At 43.2% G+C, this 27,290-nt stretch overlaps 1 protein-coding gene across 2 annotated transcripts; it reads left to right on the top strand.

The window, feature by feature from the left end:
• Nucleotides 1-297: 297 nt before the first annotated feature.
• On the top strand, nt 298-14,673 carry LOC109890742 (zinc finger protein 664-like). Of its 2 annotated transcripts, none has more exons than XM_020482756.2 (2): nt 298-1,006; nt 6,283-9,007. In XM_020482756.2, exons 1-2 carry the CDS (start codon nt 574-576, stop codon nt 7,416-7,418), a joined length of 1,569 nt encoding a protein of 522 aa, XP_020338345.1. In that variant the 5' UTR covers nt 298-573; the 3' UTR covers nt 7,419-9,007. The 2 variants fall into 2 exon arrangements, with proteins under 2 accessions (XP_020338345.1, XP_031680484.1); XM_031824624.1 differs by lacking the exons at nt 298-1,006; nt 6,283-9,007 and adding exons at nt 9,199-9,693; nt 13,140-14,673.
• The last annotated feature ends 12,617 nt before the right edge of the window (nt 14,674-27,290 follow it).

Raw genomic sequence — 27,290 nt, 5'->3', positions numbered from 1 at the left:
ATTATATACATCTACATGATGCATTGTTACACCATGTTGGAGCAGTATTGACCTACAGTAGCTGGCTACTTATTAAGATTTAGTATGACTTAATGAAACTGGCTTAAATGTGCTGTAGTAAACCTTTTTTTATTCGCACTAATCAATCAACACTTTCTTCTCTTTGTATGTCTCAATATAATGCTATTATTTAATTAAATCCATTTAAAATAATCTTTGTCTGAAAATAAAATATGATCCTCAACTGCGTTTCCCCTCCAGTCAGCAGACGGCGATGTGAGTCTTTCAGGCGATGCTGCCAGCGTGACGTATAATCTAGTGGACGGTTCTTCAGAAACAGCTCGTCAACCACCTCGGTAGCTTGCTAGCCAACATAGCCGATAGATTCAAGCTATTTATACGCTTTCGGTCTATATTTGCTGCTGTGTTTTAGACACACTTCTGTCGTATCTACTTGTTTACCTATTTAATTTAATATTACGTTATTTTGTATTAGTCAGATATAGCAGCTGGCTGGTTAAGTTAGTACTAGACTAGTCGCTAATGATAGATAGCTAGCTAACATCTCCGAACATGAGCTCCCTAAACTACTCCCCTCCTGTTAAAGAAGAGGTCTGCTGGACGGAGAAAGAAGCTCTGGGGCTGAACATTGTCGTGAAAGAGGAGACGGGAGAGGAGGATGTCACAGTAAAACAAGAAGTTGGGGGTGAGGCTGTTACAGTGAAAGAAGAGAAAGACGTTTCAGTGAAAGAAAAGAAAGACTCGTTCAGAGTGAACGAGGAGGAGGATGTCACAGTAAAAGAAGAGGAAGGGAAAGAGGATGTAGTTTTTGTAGTGAAGATGGAAGGGGAGATTACTGTCACATTGGAAGATGAAGATGAGGAGGATGTTACAGTAAAAGAAGAGGATGTTACAGTAAAAGAGGATGTCGTTTTTGGAGTGAAGAAGGAAGGGGAGATTACTGTCACATTGAAAGATGAGGTGGAGATAGATCTGATTAACACCAGTAAGTTCCGTCTTCAATGTGTTTTTAACTTTGGATATTCGGAGTTGGCTTGTCAATACCTCTTCAATGGAGGGCCCTAGGATGACTGATATGTATAGAATCAGACGACGTAGAGAGAAAGCTACCCCTTGTTTTCTCCATCCCGTTTCCAAAAAGTGACTTAACATATATATTTGAGAAGGGTCTATCTGCTGAGCGCAGACTGGGGGGCACGGCATGTAGTGATTTTCATGTAGTGATGTTTTACTACACACCGTGCCCCCCAATAGTGCCATGTGAGAGTTGGGTTGGCTACACCAAAGACTGGATATACTGACCAGATGACTCTCCGCCCTAACTAGGGGAGTCGTTGTCCACAAAGTGGCACTGCGGGTTGTCTAGATCCCGCCTATCCTTTCTTTGGATTGGTGGATACATCTTACTATTGTAATCTATTGTTTATATTCTATGAGGGTTGTTGACATCAACCACCTGTATTCAATGGAGAGAGATGCTACGCTTGAATATGCATAGCGATCTGGAGACAACTCCTATAGTGTTTTTTATCAAAGTTGTCGGCATGTCACGTGTCCACATAACTTCATCATTACTTCTGTTAGATCAAGTAAACCTCACGTAGCAAATAAGCCATGAATTTTTTTGTTGACCAAATTCAACACTTTCTACATTGGGTTGATAATCGTTTCCATTTGGATACAACCTAATGTAGCCTACTGGCATGACCTAGAGAGATACAACCTACTGTAGCCTACTAGCATGACCTAGATAGATACAACCTACTGTAGCCTACTGGCATGACCTAGAGAGATACAACCTACTGGCATGACCTAGAGAGATACAACCTACTGTAATCTACTGGCATGACCTAGAGAGATACAACCTACAGTAACCTACTGACATGACCTAGAGAGATACAACCTACTGTATCCTACTGGCATGACCTAGAGAGATACAACCTACTGTAACCTACTGGCATGACCTAGAGAGATACAACCTACTGGCATGACCTAGAGAGATACAACCTACTGTAATCTACTGGCATGACCTAGAGAGATACAACCTACTGTAGCCTACTGGCATGACCTAGAGAGGTACAACCTACTGGCATGACCTAGAGAGATACAACCTACTGTAATCTACTGGTATGACCTAGAGAGATACAACCTACTGTAGCCTACTGGCATGACCTAGAGAGTTACAACCTACTGTAGCCTACTGGCATGACCTAGAGAGTTACAACCGACTCTAACTTACTGCATGACCTAGAGAGATACAACCTACTGTATCCTACTGGCATGACCTAGAGAGATACAACCTACTGTAACCTACTGGCATGACCTAGAGAGATACAACCTACTGGCATGACCTAGAGAGATACAACCTACTGTAATCTACTGGCATGACCTAGAGAGATACAACCTACTGTAGCCTACTGGCATGACCTAGAGAGATACAACCTACTGGCATGACCTAGAGAGATACAACCTACTGTAATCTACTGGCATGACCTAGAGAGATACAACCTACTGTAGCCTACTGGCATGACCTAGAGAGTTACAACCTACTGTAGCCTACTGGCATGACCTAGAGAGTTACAACCGACTCTAACTTACTGCATGACCTAGAGAGATACAACCTACTGTATCCTACTGGCATGACCTAGAGAGATACAACCTACTGTAACCTACTGGCATGACCTAGAGAGATACAACCTACTGGCATGACCTAGAGAGATACAACCTACTGTAATCTACTGGCATGACCTAGAGAGATACAACCTACTGTAGCCTACTGGCATGACCTAGAGAGATACAACCTACAGTAACCTACTGGCATGACCTAGAGAGATACAACCTACTGTAGCCTACTGGCATGACCTAGAGAGTTACAACCTACTGCAACCTACTGGCATGACCTAGAGAGATACAACCTACTGTAACCTACTGGCATGACCTAGAGAAATACAACCTACTGTAACCTACTGGCATGACCTAGAGAGATACAACCTACTGTAGCCTACTGGCATGACCTAGAGAGTTACAACCTACTGTAGCCTACTGGCATGACCTAGAGAGTTACAACCGACTCTAACTTACTGCATGGCCTAGAGAGATACAACCTACTGTATCCTACTGGCATGACCTAGAGAGATACAACCTACTGTAACCTACTGGCATGACCTAGAGAAATACAACCTACTGTAACCTACTGGCATGACCTAGAGAGATACAACCTACTGTAGCCTACTGGCATGACCTAGAGAGATACAACCTACTGTAACCTACTGACATGACCTAGAGAGATACAACCGACTCTAACTTACTGCATGACCTAGAGAGATACAACCTACTGTAACCTACTGGCATGACCTAGAGAGTTACAATCTACTGTAACCTACTGGCATGACCTAGAGAGATACAACCTACTATAGCCTACTAGCATGACCTAGATAGATACAACCTACTGTAGCCTACTGGCATGACCTAGAGAGATACAACCTACTGTAATCTACTGGCATGACCTAGAGAGATACAACCTACTGTAGCCTACTGGCATGACCTAGAGAGATACAACCTACTGTAACCTACTGGCATGACCTAGAGAGATACAACCTACTGTAACCTACTGGCATGACCTAGATAGATACAACCTACTGTAGCCTACTGGCATGACCTAGAGAGATACAACCTACTGGCATGACCTAGAGAGATACAACCTACTGTAATCTACTGGCATGACCTAGAGAGATACAGCCTACTGGCATGACCTAGAGAAATACAACCTACTGTAGCCTACTGGCATGACCTAGAGAGATACAACCTACTGTAACCCACTGGCCTGACCTAGAGAGATACAACCTACTGTAGCCTACTGGCATGACCTAGAGAGATACAACCTACTGTAACCTACTGGCATGACCTAGAGAGATACAACCTACTGTAACCTACTGGCATGACCTAGATAGATACAACCTACTGTAGCCTACTGGCATGACCTAGAGAGATACAACCTACTGGCATGACCTAGAGAGATACAACCTACTGTAATCTACTGGCATGACCTAGAGAGATACAGCCTACTGGCATGACCTAGAGAAATACAACCTACTGTAGCCTACTGGCATGACCTAGAGAGATACAACCTACTGTAACCCACTGGCCTGACCTAGAGAGTTACAACCTACTGTAGCCTACTGGCATGACCTAGAGAGATAAAACCACTTGGATACAACCTACTTTAACCTTCTGGCATGACCTAGAGAGTTACAACCTACTGTAGCCTACTGGCATGACCTAGAGAGTTACAACCTACTGTAACCTACTGGCATGACCTAGAGAGATTCAACCTACTGTAGCCTACTGGCATGACCTAGAGAAATACAACCTACTGTAGCCTACTGGCATGACCTAGAGAGAGAACACTACTTGGAATCCACCTACTGTAGCCTACTGGCATGACCTAGAGAGATAAAAACCACTTGGATACAACCTACTGTAGCCTACTGGCATGACCTAGAGAGAGAACACTACTTGGAATCCACCTACTGTAGCCTACTGGCATGACCTAGAGAGATAAAACCACTTGGATACAGCCTACTGTAAACTAGTGGCATGACCTAGAGAGAGAGAACCACATGGATACAACCTACTGGCTTGACCTAGAGAGATAAAGTTTTACAATTCCTGGATTTTAAATTAATATTTTCCAGTAATAATGATTATTTGTATCTTCCTATCCACATTTGGGATCCCTCTCGACCCCAATAACAGACAACTACTGTGGGACTCCCAATCACAGCTGGATGTGATACTGCCTGTAGTGACGCCTCTTACACTGAGATGCAGTGGCTTCGACCGCTGCGTCCATGTGTGTGTTAACTATGTGACTGTACTAGAATGCTTAAAAGGGGGGGTTCTTCTAAGCTATTTGGAACTGTTTTAAGAAGGTTTAAACAACATGAAGGGCTTCCCCAGTACAGTACTGTTTTAAGAATGTTATACCAAGGATAATTTTGCTATTTGATTTTGAACTGTAAGACCCATGGAAGTATCAACAAAAAATATTTGGCCATACTGCTATAACCCATACTAATGCATTGCATAACATTCACAACATGGAACAACAGTTCCCCAAAACATCTAAAGGGAGTTTGTTCTTAAGTGTTTGTCCTGTATCTGAGAGATGTAAAAAATATAGATATAATTTTTTATGTCTTTAACCCCCTTTTTTTGTCACTTATGTTTTTCCACATTTTGTTACATTACATCCTTTTTCTACAATGGATTAAATAAATAAAAATCCTCATCAATCTACACACAATACTCCGTAATGACAAAGAGAAAATAGGTTTGGAGAAAATAAAATCACATTTATTAAAAATAAAAAACAGAAATAGCATATTTACACAAGTATTCAGACCCTTTGCTATGAGACTTGAAATTGACCTCAGGTGCATACTGTTTCCATTGGTCATTGTTGAGGTGTTTCTACAACTTGATTGGAGTGCACCTGTGGTAAATTCAATTGATTGGACATGATTTGGAAAGGCTCACACCTGTCTGACTACCACAGCACTTTGAAGCAGTACGCCATCCCATCTGGTTTGCGCTTAGTGGGACTATCATTTGTTTTTCAACAGGACAATGACCCAACACACCTCTAGGCTGTGTAAGGGCTATTTGACCAAAAAGGAGAGTGATGGAGTGCTGCATCAGATGACCTGGCCTTCACAATCACCCGACCTCAACCCAATTGAGATGGTTTGGGATAAGTTGGACCACAGAGTGAAGGAAAAGGAGCCAAAAAGTGCTCAGCATATGTGGGAACTCCTTCAAACCTGTTGGAAAAGCATTCCAGGTGAAGCTGGTTGAGAGAATGCCAAGAGTATGCAAAGCTGTCATCAAGGCAAAGGGTGGCTACTTTGTTTTTAAATAAGAATAACCCTTGAATGATAAGTTGTGTCAACCTGTAACTGGTACTGTATATCTCACAAATGTTTTTGCATTCAGTTCCAAAAGGTCACTTTCTTACCACTTCTTCCATAGATAAACATGTAAGGAAAGCTTTTTTTTTATCAAAAGGGATGCTGTCAAAAATGTATTGATTTCAAATGAATTTACCCAGCCTACAAAGCACTACAGACACTCTGTGATGACCAGTTCTCCTCTTTTATTGAGGGATCAAGACTAGATTAAACCTCATAGGAAGACAGTTTTATCATGTGCAGGTTTCATTCAGGTCTCTGTTTAATGAGATACTCGGTTTGTCTTTGGCAGGAGAGAAACCAGACTCTGACAGCGGGGAGAGTCCTTCAGGGGAACCAGACCCAGAGACGCCCAAACCAGCGAGACAACACCACTGCTCCCACTGTGTTAAGAGTTTTTGCTGGTCAGGGAACGTAAAACTGCATGAAAGAACACACACAGGAGAAAAGCCTTTCCAATGTTCCCAGTGTGGAAAGAGTTTTACCATGTTAGCTAACCTGAAAAGGCATGAGAGAATACACACAGGAGAAAAGCCTTATCACTGTTCCCACTGTGGAATGAGTTTTACTCAGACAGGGCACCTAAAAGCTCATGAGAGGATACACACAGGAGAAAAGCCTTTCCAATGTTCCCAGTGTGGAAAAAGTTTTACTAAGAAAGGGCAATTAAAAGAGCATGAGAGAATACACAAAGGAGAAAAGCCATTCCAATGTTCCCATTGTGGAAAGAGTTTTACTCTAATAGGAAACCTAAAAAAGCATGCGAGACTACACACCGGAGAAATGCCTTTCCAATGTTCCCAGTGTGAAAAGAGTTTTGCCGTGTTAGCTAACCTGAAAAGGCACGAGAGAATACACACAGGAGAAAAGCCTTACCACTGTTCACACTGTGAAAAGAGGTTTATTCAGTTAGGGGACCTAAAAGCTCATGAGAGGATACACACAGGAGAAAAGCCTTATCACTGTTCCCACTGTGAAAAGAGTTTTATTCATTTAGGGTACCTAAAAGCTCATGAGAGGACACACACAGGAGAAAAGCCTTTCCAATGTTCCCATTGTGAAAAGACTTTTACCATTTTAGCTAACCTGAAAAGGCATGAGAGAATACACACTGGAGAAAAGCCTTATCACTGTTCCCACTGTGGAATGAGTTTTACTCAGACAGGGCACCTAAAAGCTCATGAGAGGATACACACAGGAGAAAAGCCATTCCATTGTTCCCAGTGTAGAAAGAGTTTTACTAAGAAAGGGCCGTTAAAAGAGCACGAGAGAATACACACAGGAGAAAAGCCTTTCCAATGCCCCCAGTGTGGAAAGAGTTTTCCCTGGTTAAGGAGCCTGAAGGAGCATAAGAAGACACACACCAAAAAAGCCCTACCACTGCTCTCTCTCTGTGTGGAAGGACATTTTCCCAGTCACAGAACCTGAAATCACGTGAGACAATAAAGGTGCTGTGTTCTGACTTTTTTTTTTTTGACTGAGAATTTGTGTTTTTGTTTATGCCGCATGAAATCATATTATTTACGATTATACCTGTCTATATAAGGTCCTACAGTTGACAATGCACATCAGAGCAAACGCCAAGCAATGAGGTCAAAGAAATTGTCCGTAGAGCTCCAAGACAGGATTGTGTTGAGGCACAGATATGGGGAAGGGTACCAAAAAATATATGTAGCATTGGATGTCCCCAAGAACACAGTGGTCACCATCATTCTTTGATTGAAGAAGTTTGGTACCACCAAGACTCGCACGGCCAAACTGAGCAATTGGGGGAGAAGGGCCTTAGTCAGGGAGGTGACCAAGAACCCAATGGTCACTCTGATAGAGCTACAGAGTTCCTCTGTGGGGATGGGAGAACCTTCCAGAAGGACAACCATCTCTGTAGCACTCCACCAATCAAGCCTTTATGGTAGGGTGGCCAGACGGAAGCCACTCCTCAGTAAAATGTACATTACAGCCCGCTTGGAGTTTGCCAAAAAGACACCTAAAGACTCTCAGACCATGAGAAACAAGATTCCTTGGTCTGATGAAACCAATATTGAACTCTTTGGCCTGAATGCCAAGCATCATATCACTGTATTGTTACACCATGTAGGCGCAGTATAGACCTAGTCTGTTCATTATATACATCTACATGATGTATTGTTACACCATGTAGAACAGTATAGACCTTGTCTGTTCATTATATACATCTAAATGATGTATTGTTACACCATGTAGGAGCAGTATAGACCTAGTCTGTTCAATATATACATCTACATGATGTATTGTTACACCATGTAACAGCAGTATGGAGGTTAAAATTGATGGACAAATTGTTGACACCCTTGATAAAGATGAGCAACAATGACTCTATAAAATAAAGAATTAAAATACTGAGCTATAGTGTATGTAAAAAAGAAAGGAAATTATATTATTTTATAGCAATACAATTGCTCAGAGAAAGATTTAGTTAACATGTAATTCTCAAAGGTAGGGGTCTGAATTATTGCCACCCATGTTTTCAATACTCCAGCACCTTCCCCTTGGGAGGATAACGACACTCAAATGTTTTATGAGATTAGAGAACACATTGGGTGGGATCTTAGACCATTCTTCCAAACAGAATCTCTCCAGGTCCTTGATTTATTTTGTCTGCGCTTATGGACTACCCTGTTCAATTCAAACCACAGGTTTTCAATGGAGTTCAAGTCCGAAGACTGAGATGGCCATAGAAAGTGTTGATTTTGTGCCCGATTAACCATTTCTTCGTGGATGTTGATGTGTCTTGCTAGAATATCAATTTATGGCCAAGTATCAGCCTCCTAGCAGAGAGGTAACCAGGTTGTGGGCTAAAATATCCTGGTAGTGGATGAAGTTGATTTATTTTATACATACATTTTTGCTCATCTTTATCAAGGGTATCAATAAGTAGGTGCTTATTTTGATATCTAGTTATTTGACTGAATCAGAAATACAGATGTGGAGTTGATGTAGAGTCTGTTTTAAATTCTCATAAAACATCTGAACTAATCAAACACTTGTTGCTCTTTGTACGTGTTGAAATAATATAATTATTTAATGGAGAGGAAAAAAACGTTTCCCTAAACTGCTTTATAACATTCTAATTTAATGAAGAAGACAAAAAGTTTTCCCTCCTCAACTGCGTTTACTCCCCCCAGAAAGCAGATGGCGATATGTGTATTTCAGGCGATGTTTCTAGTGTGACGTATAATCTAGTGGACGGAACGCTTCTTCAACAACTGCAGCGACCTCGGTAGCTCGCTAGCCAACAAAGTCGGAACATTCAAGTTCTTTAGACAATTTCGTGGTTTATTTGCCACTGTGATTTAAACATACTTATGTGTAAACAACTAGCTACCCCATTTAATATTTACGTTGTAAGTCAGCTAGCTGGCTGGTTAAGTTAGCACTAGTCTAGTCGCTAATGCTAACAAGCGGTTATTCCCGACCATGAGTTCAATAAACTACTCTCCTCCTGATAAAGAAGAGGTCTGCTGGACGGAGAAAGGATCTCTTGTGAAAGAGGAGAAGGAAGAGAAGGATGTTACAATACAAAAACAAGTAGAGGGTGAGGCTGTTACCGTGAAAGAAGAAGAGGAAGACGCGTTTTTTGGAATGAAGGATGAAGAGGGGGAGATTACTGTCACACTAGAGGACGAAGAAGAGAAGACTGGAGAACTGATTAACACCAGAAAATACAGTGAGTACTATCTTATAAAACAGGGACATTGATCTGATTAACACTAGTAAATACAGTGAGTACTATCTTATAAAACAGAGACATTGATCTACATACAGTGAGTACTGTCTTATAAATCAAGGACACAAACTCTAGGACTCAAACTTGTTGAACTAATGTGTGATTTTTAAAAGGGCATTCTACACCTGAATATGTTTTTGTACTGTCGAAATTGTTCATGATGTCCTCCAGTGATTTAAAAAAAACTTTTCCTGTTGAAAAAAGATATATAAATACAAAATAGTTTTTTTTTTGACCACTGCAAACTTGAAGGAGTGATTGATGTCATAGTAAGGCATTCAAGGAGTTGGCTTGATGGGAAGTCGTGATGTCATCCAATAGGCGACAATTCTTCCTGTTCTGTCAAGTTGGTTGTTGATCATAGCTAGAAAGCCATTTTCAAGTCTTGCCATTAGACTTTCAAGAGGATTTAAGTCCAACCTAACTAGGCCACTCAGGAACATTCAATGTCATCTTGGTAAGCTCCTCCAGTGTAGATTTGGCCTTGTGGTTTAGGTTATTGTCCTGTTAGAACAGTTTTTTTTGTATTCAGATATCGGAAATGCACTCTACCTACGTAACATTTAGTGTTTCCTTATATTACGCTGGGAAACAGTTTTCATGGGCACAGAAATCCTAAATCATTTCAGAGTATGCAAAATCCAATGGTTTTAACTGAGAGTCACCTTAAAGTAGACTGTGTCTGTAGAATGTGTATAAGATGTATGGATTGAAGGTAGAAGCAGACGTGTTTATTAGTTTACTTCAATTGGGGGATCGGCAGTAGGGTTTGCGGGGAATAATGATAAAGGTATATTCTTTAAAAAAGTATGTATGTCTATATAGGTATGTGTATGTATATAGGTGTATATATATATGCATGCGAGTATGGATATATATATTTACCCAAAAAATATGGGGGATTGGAAATGATGCAGACAATTGCATTGGAAGCAACATTCTTTCCGCAATATTAAGCTGATCCACCCTCTAAAAAAAAGAGTCCCCTTAACTTGATTGACAATACCCAAATGGATACTGTCATTAGCGCGGTTCTTCAATAATTACACATAATTCTTAATACTGTAGCTGTTTAGTTACAGTCACATGTTCAACTATCATCGGCTGATCCAGGAAATCATTTTCAAATGACAGTCACATGACAAACATCACGACATGCAACAACAATCAAAGTGCTTCTTCATTCATTACTCTGGTAAAGACAGTTATGCTGTGCTCCACGTTGGATCCAACATCCCTAACAAATTGATGTTTATAATGTTATTGTCTGCTTGATTTACTGTAGGTTCTCATTAGTCTGTTTGCACACATAGATACTTAGCTCATAATGTGTAGAGAACTGTTCCTTGTTGTATAGGCTATTGTACAACACAGAGCTATTTTCTTATTCAGGACATTTAGAATGACAACACATTACAGAGTAGCCTAGTGGGATTATTCACAAAATTATCTGGTGATCAGGTTATGAAATGTTATGAAAAATACATTTTAGTTTCCATGTTTCATCTGAAATATTAAATGATTTATGGTCCTAGGTCTATGTTATTTTTAAGGTGAAGTTATGGGTCTATGGCAAGTATTACCAAACTGGGGTATATGCAATGCCGTCAGGGATACGCTAAATAAAACTGTGATACACATTTAAAAAAATAAATAATAATAATAATACATTTTCTTCACATTTTCAAACAGTCCATTTTTATTTTCCAACACCTGAGTGGCCTCATTTCACTGCCGCAAATAAAATTAAACCATCTAGTGTTCAGTGCTATAACAACACAATGTCAAATAATTAACATCCAATCACATTAACCGCTACTCTCTCGCGGGAATTCCACTAACGGTCCATAATGTAGCCAAACGTAGCTGCTGCTCGTGTTGGTATCTGTACTGATGGCGCAAAAGCCATGACAGGGGAACATAGTGGAGTGGTAACGCGCATACAAGCTGTTTCTCCCGACGCCACTTCGGTACACTGCAGCATCCACCGAGATGCTCTTGCTGCCAAGGGAATGCCTGACAGCTTGAAAGACATTTTGGACACAACAGGGAAAATGGTTAACTTTGTTAAAGCAAGGCCCCTGAACTCGCATGTATTTTATGCACTATGCAATGATATGGGCAGTGACCATGTAACGCTTTTACAACATACAGAAGTGCGCTGGTTATCAAGGGGCAAAGTATTGACACGTTTTTTTAAATTGAGAGACGAGCTTAAAGTTTTCTTTACTGAGCATAATTTTCACTTGTCTGACCGCTTGCATGATGACGAGTTTCTCACACGACTGGCCTATCTGGGTGATGTTTTTTCTCACCTGAATGATCTGAACCTAGGATTACAGGGACTCTCCGCAACAATATTCAATGTGCAGGACAAAATTGAGGCTATGACTAAAGAAGTAGGAGCTCTTCTGTCTCCGTTAACACGGGTAATACACAGGTCTTTCCATTATTGTATGATTTTTTTGTGTGCAAATTAACTCAAGCTTACGGACAATGTCAAATGTGATGTAGCGAAACACCTGAGTGAGTTGGCTGCGCAATTTTGCAGGTACTTTCCCGAAACGGATGACACAAACAACTGGATTCATTATCCCTTTCATGCCCTGCCTCCAGTCCACTTACCACAATCTGAACAAGAAAACCTCATCGAAATTGCAACAAGCAGTTCTGTGAACATTTGATTTAATCAGAAGCCACTGCCAGATTTCTGGATAGGTCTGCGTTCAGAGTATCCTGCCTTGGCAAATTGCGCTGTTAAGACACTGATACCCTTTGCTACCACGTACCTATGTGAGAGTGGATTGCCTCACTAGCATGACAACTAAATACAGGCACAGATCACAGTTGTGACAAACTTATGTTCAATAAATGTATTGTATAGTGTGTGTGTGTGTGTGTGGCAGGCTTACAATGATGGCAAAAAAACAACATTTGAGATTGCGCTGACCCTGGTGCAAGAGGGGGTACGAAGCTGCAGGTTGAATGTTTGAAGGGGTACGGGATTATAAAAAGTTTGGGAACCACTGTTCTATAGTATTGGTATAACTAGTGGTTTCCTCATTAGCATGGCGGAGTTTCTGCAACCAAGTTGTGTGTGCATCGCCCTCATGCTGCAATTTTAGCAAACACAGAAAAAGGCCTATATTGGAGACCAATAGTTGTCAGGCACACTGTTTAGGATTGCAACAACTTTAATAACTTATTTCTAGTTACTACTAATGTGAAAACAAGACAAAATATGGCTTGTTCCTAACTTGACTGTCTTAATTGTCAAATAATTTGACAGACATCAATTGTTGTACAACTTCATGGATATGCTCTGGGCATCACTTTTTACCTCATAAACAGTGGATTTCTGCTGTCTGACTTTGTCATTCACACAGGAGAGAGACGGGACAATCATGGATCCTCTGGGGAGCCTCAACAACATCATGATGCTGATGAGGCAGAGAAAAGTCTCTCCAGATCAGAACTCCTCAAGAAACACCAGCAAGTACACACAGAAGAGAAATCTTTCTGCTGCTCTGACTGTGGGAAAATATTCAACTCTTCAGTAGACCTTAAGATACATCAAATAATTCACACTGGAGAGAAACTTTCTAGATGTGATCAATGTGGGAAGAGTTTTACGACATCTAGCTATCTAACTATACACCAGAGAACACACACAGGAGAGAAATTGTATAGTTGTAGTCAGTGTGGGAAGAGTTTTACTCATTCAACCAGCCTGATATTACACCAGAGAACACACACAGGAGAGAAATCGTATAGCTGTGATCAATGTGGAAAGAGTTTCAGTACATCTGGCTGTCTGACAAAACACCAGAGAACACACACAGGAGAGAAACCTTATAGCTGTGGTCAATGTGGGAAGAGTTTTGGTACATCTGGCTGTCTGGCAACACATCAGAGAACACACACAGGAGAGAAACCTTATAGCTGTACTCAATGTGGGAAGAGTTTCACTCATTCAACCAGCCTGATATCACACCAGAGAACACACACAGGAGAGAAACCTTATAGCTGTGGTCAATGTGGGAAGAGTTTCACTCAGTCAACCAGTCTGACATCACACCAGAGAACACACACAGGAGAGAAACCTTGTAGCTGTGATGAATGTGGGAAGAGTTTTACTCAGCTAAGCAGCCTGATATCACACCAGAGAACACACACAGGAGAGAAACCTTATAGCTGTAATCAATGTGGGAAGAGTTTTGCTTCATCTGGCATTTTGACTGTACACCAGAGAATACACACAGGCGAGAAACCTTATTGCTGTGATCAATGTGGGAGGAGTTTTACTCAGCTAAGCAGCCTGGTATCTCACCAGAGAACACACACAGGAGAGAAACCTCACAGCTGTAATCAATGTGGGAAGAGATACTCTGATAAAAGATCTCTGACTAAACATCAGAAAATACATGTAGTTGTTTCATGATATCAATGAAATAATGTAGAATGTTTCTAATATTGTGGAAGTAATTTAGTCACGTCACAATAAAGAATGGTTTAACATTGTAGGAGCAGTATTTTAAGGAATGTCAGAATGTAGAACCCTAAACGTTTTGCTCTAAATTGAAAGAGTACTATTTATGAGATTTAACAAGAATAGAGTTGTGTTACACTTACGACTTTGGTGACCCACTTGAATCAAAATGTTTAGGTTTACAATATATCCCAAGCTGTTTCTACATATTGGTTATTGTGTTTTGACATTGCACTATTTCCATGAGCAAAATGTAATTGAAAAGACATTGAAAATAACACCATGCCCGATGACCAATATATGTTCAGTTGAAAGTGAAAGTTGAGAAGATGTATTTTCTGGTCATTTTTTCAATGACTTGAAAACAACTTAATTTCAAGGTACTTGCAGCCTATACACATATGCAGTATAATAAATTGGTCTATAATCAATTTTATTAACAATCTTACATCACTCCAGCATTTCTTTACAACATCAAGTACTAATTGTCTTTATTCCATTACTGAAGTGGCATGAATCAAATCACCTGCTCATATTTCAAACATTCAGCCTGACAAAAGATACATTTTTTTTATCATTCCATGCCTCACCCTTAAGTTAATTATTGCCAATACATATTAACAAAGGGGTGTACATTTGCTTTTGATATTTCATATTTACAATTCATGTAACATTTAGTCATTATTTATGCAACCAACTGACAATTTATGGGTACAATTATATTGAAATTGTGATCCTGCTTTTAGATTATCAGGGTTCATTCTCAGATGTGCCAACCCAAATGTTCTGTAGCATGACATTGGGGACTGGGCCCCGATCCAACAACATGCCTGTCGAGATATTGCAGGAGTTTGCTCTTGAAATCAGACATGACTAATACAATTTGATTTGTGTTTTGTTTGTGCTCCTTCCAAGGGGACGAGAGTGAGTTTCAGGAAGACAAGAGTTCTAGAAGCTAGTGAGTTTTAGGATTCTATAGAAAGAAAAAGAACAAAAATTATATGGTTGTATATTATCATTTGGAAGTATGTGTTTTTTCTTGTTTTTAATTGTTGACAGCAAGTTGTTTTCTGTTGGTGGTGAGCAAACTTGGCCAACAAAAATATAGGCTATATTTGTTGTCTTAAGGGGGATGGTGTTACAGGCTTTGGTTTTTCCATGTATTTTTGGAGGTTGGACTTTAGCACGTATAGCTCGTTAGCACGTAAGACGCACTGATTGGTATCACCTCGTTAGTCAGTATGTGTTACACCTGTGCTGGCTTGTCCATCTCCTTAGTGGGAAGGTGTTTCACCTGAGCTGGTCCAGGTTCTATTTAAGAGTGTCTGGCCCAGTGCTCCAGTTGTCTTGATAGATGTGGAGAGTCAACACCTTTAGTTGCGCCACCTTTTTGGTTTATTTGATTCCTGTTTATAAGTTTGAGGTGGTGGGACGGGTGCGCCATCGTCCGTGAGGAGATGGCGCAAAGTACATCTGGACCGTCGGTTCCGGGGATTGGACTGGCCAACACGGTGCGCTTTTCTTGGCGGGGAAAAGAGATGGAGCCTTGGGGGAGAGAAACCTTCGGGAGAAACATCCTAATGGGGCACCTAAAATTGAAGGTTAAAGATGTTCTATGCCTTCAGGGGAACCCAATGGAGAAGGGGTTTGATGTAACCCTATATTTGGAAGAAAAACACAATGAGATTATGAAGACGGTGACGGAAGGGAAAGAAGAAGGTCCCCTGCGTCATTACACGGTGACCAGCCTGGCAAGAAACAGCTTCAGGGTGGTCACCGTAACCATGTACAATCCGCACGTGAAGGACGAAGAAGTGAGGGCCTTTCTGGGGAGGTACATGGACAATGTCTCCTCAGCGAGGTACCTCAGGGACTCCCTGGGTTTCTGGAATGGGAAGAGAGGCTTCCAGGCGTTACTCAGGGAGTCCCCGAAGAGTGTGGATGGCTACCTCCATCCTCCGGCAATGTTCTCCCTGGGGGCTGACAGGGGAACCCTATACTATGCACGTCAGCCCCCGTTCTGCAGGCGTTGTATGGCTGGGAGGAAGGAGTGGGGGGACAGCCTGCCAGGCTTCCTCGAGGTCGAAATGAGGGATTTGGTGGAGGAGTTTGCGGGGATGGGACGTTGTGTCTCCCCGCTACCTCCTTCACCAAAGAAGAAAGGGATGAAGAGGGGGAGCTTGGCAGGAAGTGAGAGGGAGGGGGGTGTGGAGGGGGGGGGGCTAAGAGAGTGGCGGGGGGGGGGTAATTTGTCCTCCCGGTTTGCCTCAGCCCCTTGCATTTTAGTGGATGACTCCAGTGAGGGGTCGGTGGGCTGTTTGCTAGAGGGATCCCAACTCCTGTTTGGGGAGATGGGGTCCCCTACATGCAGCCCCGAGGCAAACAGGGAGGGGGGGAGGACCCAACACACTGCCTGGGTCATGGGTTGGGATGGAGGACGGGGGGGCGTCAGGAGAGGAGAGGACGTCCCCACCGGTGGAGATGGACCAGGGGAGCATCGGGTGAGTCTCCTGTTGTGTGTTTTTTTATTTTTTTATTTGTTGTTAATAATTAAATGAATAGTTCTGTTTCTTTTTTTAGTCTAAATGTTAGGGGGTTAAGGAATAATGTTAAAAGGAGGGCGGTTTTTTGTTATTTAGAGGGTGTGGGGTTTGATTTCTGTTTTATACAGGAGGTTCACCTGAGGGATGGTGGGGATGTGTGTAGATTTAAGAGGGAGTGGGATAAGGGGGAATCTTTTTGGGGCATAGGAGTGGTGCACTCAACAGGAGTAGGGATTTTGTGTGGGCATAGAGAGGTTAAAATAGAGAACACTTTTGTAATAATGCAGGGTAGAGTTTTGGGGATAGATGTTAAGTTTAGAGAAGCTAGATATAGGTTAATTGGGGTGTATGGGCCACAGGTGGCGGCAGACAGGAGGGAGATGGTGGACTGTCTGGCGCCCCTGTGTGTTACAAACAGGCACTTGGTGATAGGAGGAGACTTTAATATATATTTAGGGGTAGGCGGTGATAGCAGTGCAGGTGCCATCTCTGGGCTAATGGCTTGCCATGGTCTGGTTGATGGTGGCCTGCACACTACTCCGGCAATGGTCGGTCCTACATGGCGCAACTCCAGGGGGGTTGCGCGGAGGCTCGACTACATTTTTGTATCTAGGTCTTTGGGTCAGTTGTCTGGGCGGCTGTTGCCTGTTTTCTTCACGGATCACGACGGGGTGTTCCTGCAGGTGGGGTCGCCAGTCTGCCTCTTCGGTAGGGGGTACTGGAAGTTAGATCGGGATATACTGGAGGAGCAGGCTTTCGTTGACGCATTTTTTTGTTTCTTTCGGAGGCTTGACGGCCTCCGGTCCATGTGCGAGGGGGTGTTAGAGTGGTGGGATTTAGTTAAGGTGAGGATTAGGGCTTTTATAATAGGATATTGTAGAAGGAAAAAAAGGGAGGAAAGGAGGGAGGTGGATCGTATCCAAAGGTTAATTGAACTCGAGTACGAGGCAGGCAACCTCGGCGGGTCGATTGATTCGCAGCCCTAAAGGCGCAGCTCAGGGAGCTGCAGGAGCAGAAGGCTCGAGCTTTCCTGGAGCGTGCGCATAGTGGCTTTCTAGAACATAATGAGACTTGTTCCGCTATGTTCTTTAAGTCGGTTAGGGCCAGGCAGAGTAGGAAGGTAATGCATGGAGTTAGGGAAGAAAATGGTAGTATAGTAAGTAAACCAGAGGAAATGGTCAGGGTGACAACTGATCATTTCCAAGGTTTATTTAAGGAAAGGGAAATAGATGTAGAGCAGGGAAACGTGTTTTTAGAACACTTGTCCCGGCGGTTGCCAGAGGACATTAGAGACGTGATGGAGGCCCAGATCTCACTAGAAGAGGTTGAGAGCGCTCTTAGGAGGATGGGAAAAGGGAAGGTGCCTGGGATGGATGGGCTGCCGGCTGAGTTTTACCTCAAGTTTTGGGGTATACTTGGACCAGTGGTTCTCGAAGTCTTGAAGGCCATCCTTGAGACGGGGGTCCCGGGGGGATCCATGGCTGTTGGTGTGCTGTCACTTCTTTATAAGAAGGGGGAAGCAACTGACCTTGGCAACTGGCGGCCATTGACCATGCTGTGCGTAGATTACAAGATTCTTGCAAAGGTTTTAGCAGACCGGTTGCGCACAGTCCTTCCCTACGTCGTCCACGAGGATCAGACGTGCGGGGTAGAGGGCCGCTCTATAAGATGGAACCTACAGTTGATCAGGGATTCCATCGCTTGGGTTGAAGATAGAGGGCTGCCTTTAATGGTAGCAGCGCTAGATCAGGCGAAAGCTTTTGATCGCGTGAATAGATCTTTTCTATTTAGGGTGTTAGGTAGATTAGGATTTCGGGAGAAGTTTATAGGATGGATCCGTACTTTATATGTCGGAGCGGGGTGTCGAGTTAGTGTAAATAGTCACTTAGGTGACGTTTTTGACCTCTCGTCTGGGGTCAGGCAGGGATGCCCACTCTCTGCTCTCCTCTTCGTTCTGTACATGGAGCCTCTGGGGGCTGCCATTAGGGCAGACACAGGGGTGGAAGGCTTGTTGATCCCTGGAAGCGGTGGGCTGCGTGTTAAGATGACGCAGTACGCCGACGACACTTCCTTGCTGTTGTGCAAGGACTTGTGCCTGACAAGGTCCCTTGCCATCTTTGGGGATTTCACCCGAGCGTCGGGAGCAGTTCTGAACCATGCAAAGTCTTCCGTCAAGTTTTTCGGAAGATGGCGCGGTAGAACGGATGTGCCTGGGGGGTTATCTCTCTGTGAAGGGGCCCTGAGGATTCTCGGGGTTCATTTTGAGACCTCCGGCTCAGCGACGCTAAACTGGAACATGCGTATCGCAGTGGTACAGAGGAAGCTAGCAATGTGGAAGGCTAGGTATTTGTCTTTTATGGGCAAAGTCCTGGTCCTAAAGGTGGATGTGTTGCCGTCTCTTTTGTATTTGGCATACATCTACCCATTGCCGGCTTGTCTGAGGATGCCTCTAGTGAGGCTTGTGTTTCAGTTTATGTGGAGTGGCAGGTGCGAGTGGGTCGCCAGGGCACGCATGATCTGTCCCATCGGGGAGGGAGGTAGGGGGGTACCACATTTCCCCCTCAAGCTGGACGCCATTTTTGTTTCTTTCTTGTTGACAGAGCTTGCTCGTCCGGTTATACACCCGTCCGGTTACCTCCTGCGGGTGTTCTTCTCGTATAAGGCGAGAAGCGTAATGGTGTGGTCTAACGCGGGTCCTCGGGCGGAACAGCTGCCGTGGCACTTTGGCCATGCGGCCAAGTGGCTGCGTGCGCACCCCGAGGTTGAAGTTGCCCGAGTAGGTTTAGACCACAGGCACCTGTACGAGGAGGTCAGGCAGGCAGGGAGTCCTGCGCCTGTAGCGGGCATCTCGTCAGTGGTCTGGGGGGGAGTGCAGGCGCGGGGCCTGGACAACAGGCTCAAGGACCTGAATTGGTTGGGCCTCCATAAGCGCTTGCCGGTACGTGCCATCTTGTACCGGTATAGTTTGGTGCGATCCCCCACCTGTCCAAGATCCTCTTGTGGCAGGGAGGAGACTGTGCGCCATGCCTTCTGGGACTGTGCCTTTGCCGGACTAGTCTGGGCTAGGGCACGGGTGATGCTAGGTGTGGTTAGGAGTGATTTTGTTTTGACATGGGCTAGGCTAGAGAGAGGCGTAGGGAGAGCAAAGGGAACGGATAGGGACAGGTTTCTGCTCTGGCTTCTCATGAGTCTCTTTAAAAGGGGACTGTGGGAAGCCAGGCAGAATTTAGTCAAGACAGGGAGAGATTTGGGGGTGGAAGGGATAGTGAGAAGGGTGGAAGGTGATTTGAGGGGGAAGATGAAGAGGGAGGAGAGGAAGTGGGGGAAGCATGCGGCACGGGAGAGGTGGAAAGGGGGTTTAGGGCTGGGAGTGTTAGAGTGAGTTTGGTAAGGGGATAGATTAGGGAAGGGGAGATAGGGAAAGGGTTAGGTATTGGTTAGGTATGATGGGGAGGGACGATGCTCCCCTGAGGTTTGTTTTTGTTTGATGTTTTTGTAAATAGAATTAATTAAGAATGAATGAGAATTATGATTTTGTAATAGTATGAATGGTATTGATTGTAATAAATTATTTTAACCACCTTTCTGGTTTGCGTCCTGTCTTTAAGTTTGTTGTGGGTTTTTCTTTTGTTTTCCTTTTCTTGGGCAGATTTAGTGGGTGTCATGGTGGATGTCTTTTATGTCCCAGTTGTTACTAGTCAACTTTCAATGGACACCCCTAGAGTGTCTTTCAGAAACCCTCCTAAAACACCACCTGTTTAGTTGTGGATGTTGTCAGTGACTCTTTGTTAGTTCCCTCTTCTGTTTAAGGGACATTTCTCGTTTTCTTGCTGGGTAACGTAACAACAAACAATGTGGTAAAACAAGCTTCTATTTTGGGTTGTATGTTGTATCATATTGTTCATGTTTTAATCAATGGCATTTCCTTAGAATGTTCATTAGTCTTTCAGTTGTTAATCTTCTGTTTTTTTTATCCTGTTTGTTGTGGTAAATATTTGTTTATTGTCATTGTTTTTTTTCCTGTGAAGCCATTGTGTTGCATCCATGTCTGAAATGTGCTGTATAAAGCTTGATTTGATTAGAACATATTGCAAATCAATCCAATGACTGACCAATCAACAGACTCTTGCTGAACAAATGTGTAAAAGCAACCCATATCTTGGTCCATCTTAGTATAAATTCAGTCTTCTACTGTTTATAATACTATGTCAAAATAGTGCATGGTATGTAAGTTTAGTATCACTTTTCAACGATTTGTTGAAAGCAACAATACGTCAAAGGATCAATCCCACTTTCAAGTCTGGTGGAGTGGTAAACACCACCCCTGGCTCTACCAGGGGCTTGAGGTGGTCTCCCACAGATCTGCTTATGTCATGTTCTGTGGCCTTGCTGTTCCATTTCTTGAATGCCCCTGCAACACAGAAATAAACACATTTAGTCATATATAAAACACTCAAAGTAACGGATATGGAGCATCTATAGCCTCAGTTACACCTGGCACTTAAATGTGACTTCTGATCACTCCAAGCTGCATTAGGTCTGGGTGCACAAAAGTCACAATGTGCTGCATTAGGTTTAGATCTGCCAGGATGGGTCTGGCCACCGAATATTCATAAGCAATGTAAAGAGATGTGGGGGAAAGTAAATTTGGCACAACCTACCTTCATAATATCAAAGAACATGTGTGTGCCTGAGAGGAAATGAACTTTCATACAGCAAAAAGTGGTGAGAAATTACACCAATATCAGTGGATAATTTTCACGAATGTAAATAAACATGGATGATGGAACATAGTGGTTCATCACGTCAGCAAAAGGGACTAAGGGGACATAAATATTTACCATCTAAACCATCTGTGACCTCTCACCTCTCTGGCTGGAGAAGTGTTCCTCCTAACCAGTCCCTCAACAGCTCTCTGACTGAGCTCCACCCTCACTGGGTCTTCAGAGGAGAGGAAGGCTGAGGAGGGATGAAAGGATCTGTCAGTCAATAAAGTGTAGAGCTGCTGTCTGACAAAATCACTATTTTTAGTAGTTCATTAAAGTAAATAAGGCTTTATGACAGCTGAATACCAACTATCAATCACTTAGATCATGTATTTTCAGGTAGAAATACATCCTTGGGACGTCCCTAACCCATTGAGTTGACATTTAAAATGGCTGAAGTAGGGGTTAGGGTAGGGATGTCCCAAGGATCCCAGATAGGATTGACCATTGTGCATTCTCCGTCTCTTTTACATAGCAGGTGTAAAAGAAACACACACAAGGTGCTCAGGTCATTGTAGTTTCAAAAATAGCATCTAATTTGCCAATCTGTATGTGGGGTTGTTTGAGAAGAATGTGATTGTCATCCCTAACAATCCATCCTAGCAGCTCATCAGGCTCTGAAAAAGTCTTCATTGATGACGTGCTCCTTCTATTCCAGGGGACAGCAGAGGAACTTCATCGATTCCACTCCTTCATCAATACAAGCAGTGAACATCTGAAATTCACCATCACCTTTGATGCGCATGAAACAAGTTATCTGGGCATTTTGATTAAGAGGGAGGGGGGTGGCTTTAGCACAGACTTATACAGGAAGCAGACGGACAGGAATTCCCTGTTTCGCGGAGACAGCTTCCACCCTATACCCCTAAAAAAGATCCTCCCTATCAGCCAATAAAGTCGCATACACAAGATTTGTAGTACACAGAGTGACTATGACAAACAAGCCGACTGTCTGGATGAGTGTTTCAGACAGCAGGGTTACCCAGAGGAATGGCTGGATGAGCGTTTCAGACATCGGGGTTACCCAAAGGAATGGCTGGATGAGTGTTTCAGACAGCGGGATTACCCAGAGGAACGGCTGCATGACGCAAGGAATCGTTAAAATACAGTGGTGGTGTCGTGGAAATTTCCTCTATTTACCTAATCATGGGAGCAAACCACACACACACGTCAGAGTTAGTTATAAAAGTCCATCTTTAATTATATGAGCTCTTATCACAAGCCTGTGACTCTCAGATAAATTCAGTGTCTCCCCAGTGAATTTTCTGAGAGTCCCCTTACAATGCAACTGAGTTACATTAATAGCAAAGACACACATAGTCAGACAGCATAGACATAATTCATCGTTCAGCTTTGTCTCCTTTCCCAAACCTCAGAACCATAAACCAAATCCTCGATATCAACCGGCATATATCAAATTGTCATTTATATACAACCACTCTTAAATACAAACTCCTGGACAAACTCACAGATAGGAGACTGACCCTACAGGTCAACAAAGAGGGAGCATAGAATGATTCCACACTCCTTTCCCCCCCATGAGAAAAGTAGGGAGTAAAAGATATGTTTACACATGATGACACTTTGACCTCTCCCCTCTCTCAGCGGCTATGCAACTTAGTTTTGACATAGAACAGATAACTGCAACCTCACCACAGAATTACACAAAAATACCATTCTGATGGGAAGTAACTTACACACATTTGATGAATATTAAACATCTTACAAATGTTACCAACATATTCTGATAATTCCACGACAGTGGAAAAAGTACCCAATTGTCAAATATTTAAAATTTCATTTTAATTTAGTAAATTTAAAACTAAAACAACTGTTTGTACTCATAGGGAACCAGATCTTCAACACAACTAAGTTACTGGTGAGTAAAAACTCATGCTTTCTACACTTAATCTTGTTGTCTGAAGATACAATCTACATTTTACTCAATTGCGTCCAGTCAGCAGATGGACTAGATGCCGCTTAGGCCGCCCGTTGTGACTCCGTCAAGAATTCAGCAGAGCAAGTTTGTATGAAGGTCTGGTTACTAAATGGGTACATAGTTCAATAGTAAAATCCTCTAAAACGCTCTGGTGACAAACTTTGCTGCTCTATTCAAGTAAGTAAGTAAATCGATTTTGAAAATGTAAAAAAACAAACAATGTATTATTAGCTAACTAGCTACAATCCAGGCTAACTCAAATGAGCTACTAAATGAGCTAGCTAGTTGGCTAGCTATCTAAGCAACTTCACATTCTGTATAGATAGCTAGCTAAGTGAATGAAACATCACCATCTACCTAACTTCATATTAGCTATCTTGATGTATTTATCACTGTAAAAAACAAACTTCAAATGTAGGTAGCTAACAGCCATGGAGGGTGAAAGGATAGCAGCCACAACTGTCAGTGAGAGAGGAGGCTATTCTGGAAAGGGCAGGTACTTTTGTGTTGTTGCTGTCCCTAGTAGTGAGGACGGAGATAATAGTAACATAATATTCAGTGTGGTGTAATTTGACTATAATGAAGTCTGTTTCTTGTGAGGTTTTCTGTCCTAATGTTAGCTAGCCAGCTAGCTGGCTAAATCACGATTTTGTAAATTAACTTTATGATTTAAAAAGAGCACAATTGTTTGTCTCTACATTAAATAACATTCCTGTCAACTGTACATGTTTTTTGCATGATTCGTTATGATGTTATAATCCCTTACATTTGTTCTTCCATCCTAGTATTTCAGTCCGCCATCTTTGATCCAGTTCAGTTCTGTGTAGGGGTACCCCTCTCTCCTAGTATTTCTGTCCTCCATCTTTGATCCAGATCAGTTCTGTGTAGGTGAACCCCTCTCTCCTAGTATTTCTGTCCGCCATCTTTGATCCAGTTCAGTTCTATGTGACCGAATACAAACAGTGTAGCTATTCCCTCCGCAAGGCAATCAAACAAGCTAAGCGTCAGTATAGAGACAAAGTAGCGTCGCAATTCAATGGCTCAGACACAAGAGGTATGTGGCAGGGTCTACAGTCAATCACGGATTACAAAATGAAAACCAGCCTCATCGCGGGAACAGGATGTCTTGCTCCCATACAGACTAAATAACTTCTTTGCTCGCTTTGAGGACAATACAGTGCCACTGACACTGCCCACTACCAAAACCTGCGGACTCTCCTTCACTGCAGCCAATGTGAGTAAAACATTTAAACGTGTTAACCCTCGCAGGGCTGCAGGCCCAGACGGCATCCCCAGTCGCGTCCTCAGAGCATGCGCAGACCAGCTGGCTGGTGTGTTTACGGACATATGTCTGCTGTCCCCACATGCTTCAAGAGGGCCACCATTGTTCCTGTTCCCAAGAAAGCTAAGGTAACTGAGCTAAACGACTACCACCCCGTAGCACTCACTTCCGTCATCATGAAGTGCTTTGAGAGACTAGTCAGGGACCATATCACCTCCAGCCTACCTGACACCCTAGACCCACTCCAATTTGCTTACCGCCCCAATAGGTCCACAGACGACGCAATCGCAACCACACTGCACACTGCCCTAACCCATCTGGACAAGAGGAATACCTATGTGAGAATGCTGTTCATCGACTACAGCTCAGCATTTAACACCATAGTACCCTCCAAACTCGTCAATCAAGCTAAGGCTTGTGCTTTCTAACTGTGCCAACCATGGTGATCTTCCTCTTCAGGAGCTGCTGGCTAAGTTCATAAGAGGTGAAGAAATTGTCACACATTGTGCCCCCTCAGTCCATCTGTCACATCAAGCACAACCCGCATCCCCTGGTTCTTCTCCGGGCCTCCACTGGTCGGCTTCCCTGTGTAGACTCGACCCCGCCCTGTGCAACTGGGTACTGGACTTCCTGACGGGCCGCCCCCAGGTGGTGAGGGTAGGTAATAACATCTCCACCCCGCTGATCCTCAACACTGGGGCCCCACAAGGGTGCGATCTGAGCCCTCTTCTGTACTCCCTGTTCACCCATGACTGTGTGGCCACGCACGCCTCCAACTCAATCATCAAGTTTGCGGACGACACTACAGTGGTAGGCTTGATTACCAACAACGAAGAGACGGCCTACAGGGAGGAGGTGAGGGCCCTCGGAGTGTGGTGTCAGGAAATAACCTCACACTCAACGTCAACAAAACAAAGGAGATGATCGTGGACTTCAGGAAACAGCAGAGGGAGCACCCCCTTATCCACATCGATGGGACAGTAGTGGAGAGGGTAGTAAGTTTCAAGTTCCTTGGCGTACACATTACGGACAAACTGAATTGGTCCACCCACACAGACAGCGTGGTGAAGCAGGCGCTTCTTCAGGAGGCTGAAGAAATTCGGCTTGTCACCAAAAGCACTCACAAACTTCTACAAATGCAAAATCGAGAGCATCCTGTCGGGCTGTATCACCGCCTGGTACGGCAACTGCTCCGCCCACAACCGTAAGGCTCTCCAGAGGGTAGTGAGGTTTGCACAACGCATCACCAGGGGCAAACTACCTGCCCTCCAGGGCACCTACACCACCCGATGTCACAGGAATGCCATAAAGATCATCAAGGACAACAACTACCCGAGCCACTGCATGTTCGCCCCACTATCATCCAGAAGGCGAGGTCAGTACAGGTGCACCAAAGCAGGGACCGAGAGACTGAAAAACAGCTTCTACATCAAGGCCATCAGACTGTTAAACAGCCACCACTAACATTGAGTGGCTGCTGCAAACATACTGACTCAACTCCAGCCACTTTAATAATGGAAAATGTATGTAATAAATGTATCACTAGCCACTTTAAACAATGCCACTTAATATAATGTTTACATACCCTACATTACTCATCTCATATGTATATCCTGTTCTCGATACCATCTACTGCATCTTGCCTATGCCATCTTGTACCATCACTCATTCATATATCTTTATGTACATATTCTTTATCCCTTTACACTTGTGTCTATAAGGTAGTTGTTGTGGAATTGTTATGTTAGATTACTTGGTTATTACTGCATTACTGGTTGGTTATTATTGCATTGTCGGAACTAGAAGCACAAGCATTTCGCTACACTCGCATTAACATCTTCTAACCATGTGTATGTGACAAATAAAATTTGATTTGATTTGTTCTGTGTAGGGGTACCCCTCTCTCCTAGTATTTTTGTCTACCATCTTTGCTGAAGAAAGTTCCTCCCCCGGTCCTAGTGCCGGCCTGATAGGAAGTTTAAAGTGCTATGGAACGGTTGACAAAAAAAAAAAAAACACAGAAAAAAATATATTGACTGATTTTGATTTATTTAGGGGGGGGGGGCTAATGAATATTTTAGGCCTAGCGACGTCACTGATTCCTCCTCCCAATCAACACCTGTGATTGTTTTATGCCTCACCTTGCCTCTCTCTAATGTCAATATGCCTTGTATACTGTTGTTTATGGTAGTTAGCATTGTTTTATTTTACTGCGGAGCCCCTTGTCCTACTCATGCCTCAGAAAACTATTTTGTCCCACCTCCCACACCTTTCTTATCGTCACTCAATGACCAGGTTTACCTCCACTGTACTCGCCCCCTACCATACCCCTGTCTGTACATTATGCCTTGAATCTATCCTACCACGCCCAGAAATCTGCTCCTTTTATTCTCTGTTCCCAACGCACTAGACGACCAGTTCTGATAGCCTTTAGCCGTACCCTCATCCTACTCCTCTGTTCCTCGGGTGATGTAGAGGTTAACCCAGGCCCTGTGTGTCCCCAGGCGCTCTCATTTGT

This window comes from Oncorhynchus kisutch, linkage group LG5, assembly GCF_002021735.2.
Source record: "Oncorhynchus kisutch isolate 150728-3 linkage group LG5, Okis_V2, whole genome shotgun sequence".
Taxonomy (NCBI): domain Eukaryota; kingdom Metazoa; phylum Chordata; class Actinopteri; order Salmoniformes; family Salmonidae; genus Oncorhynchus; species Oncorhynchus kisutch.
Note: the sequence above shows the minus strand (reverse complement) of the source record. Positions and strands in the feature narration are given on the sequence as shown.

Bases quoted from the DNA above. Each gene is read 5' to 3' on its own strand.
- LOC109890742 (XM_020482756.2), top strand. From the start codon at position 574: ATGAGCTCCCTAAACTACTCCCCTCCTGTTAAAGAAGAGGTCTGCTGG. The intron at 1,007-6,282 runs GTAAGTTCCGTC...TGTCTTTGGCAG, and splicing joins GATAGATCTGATTAACACCA to GAGAGAAACCAGACTCTGAC.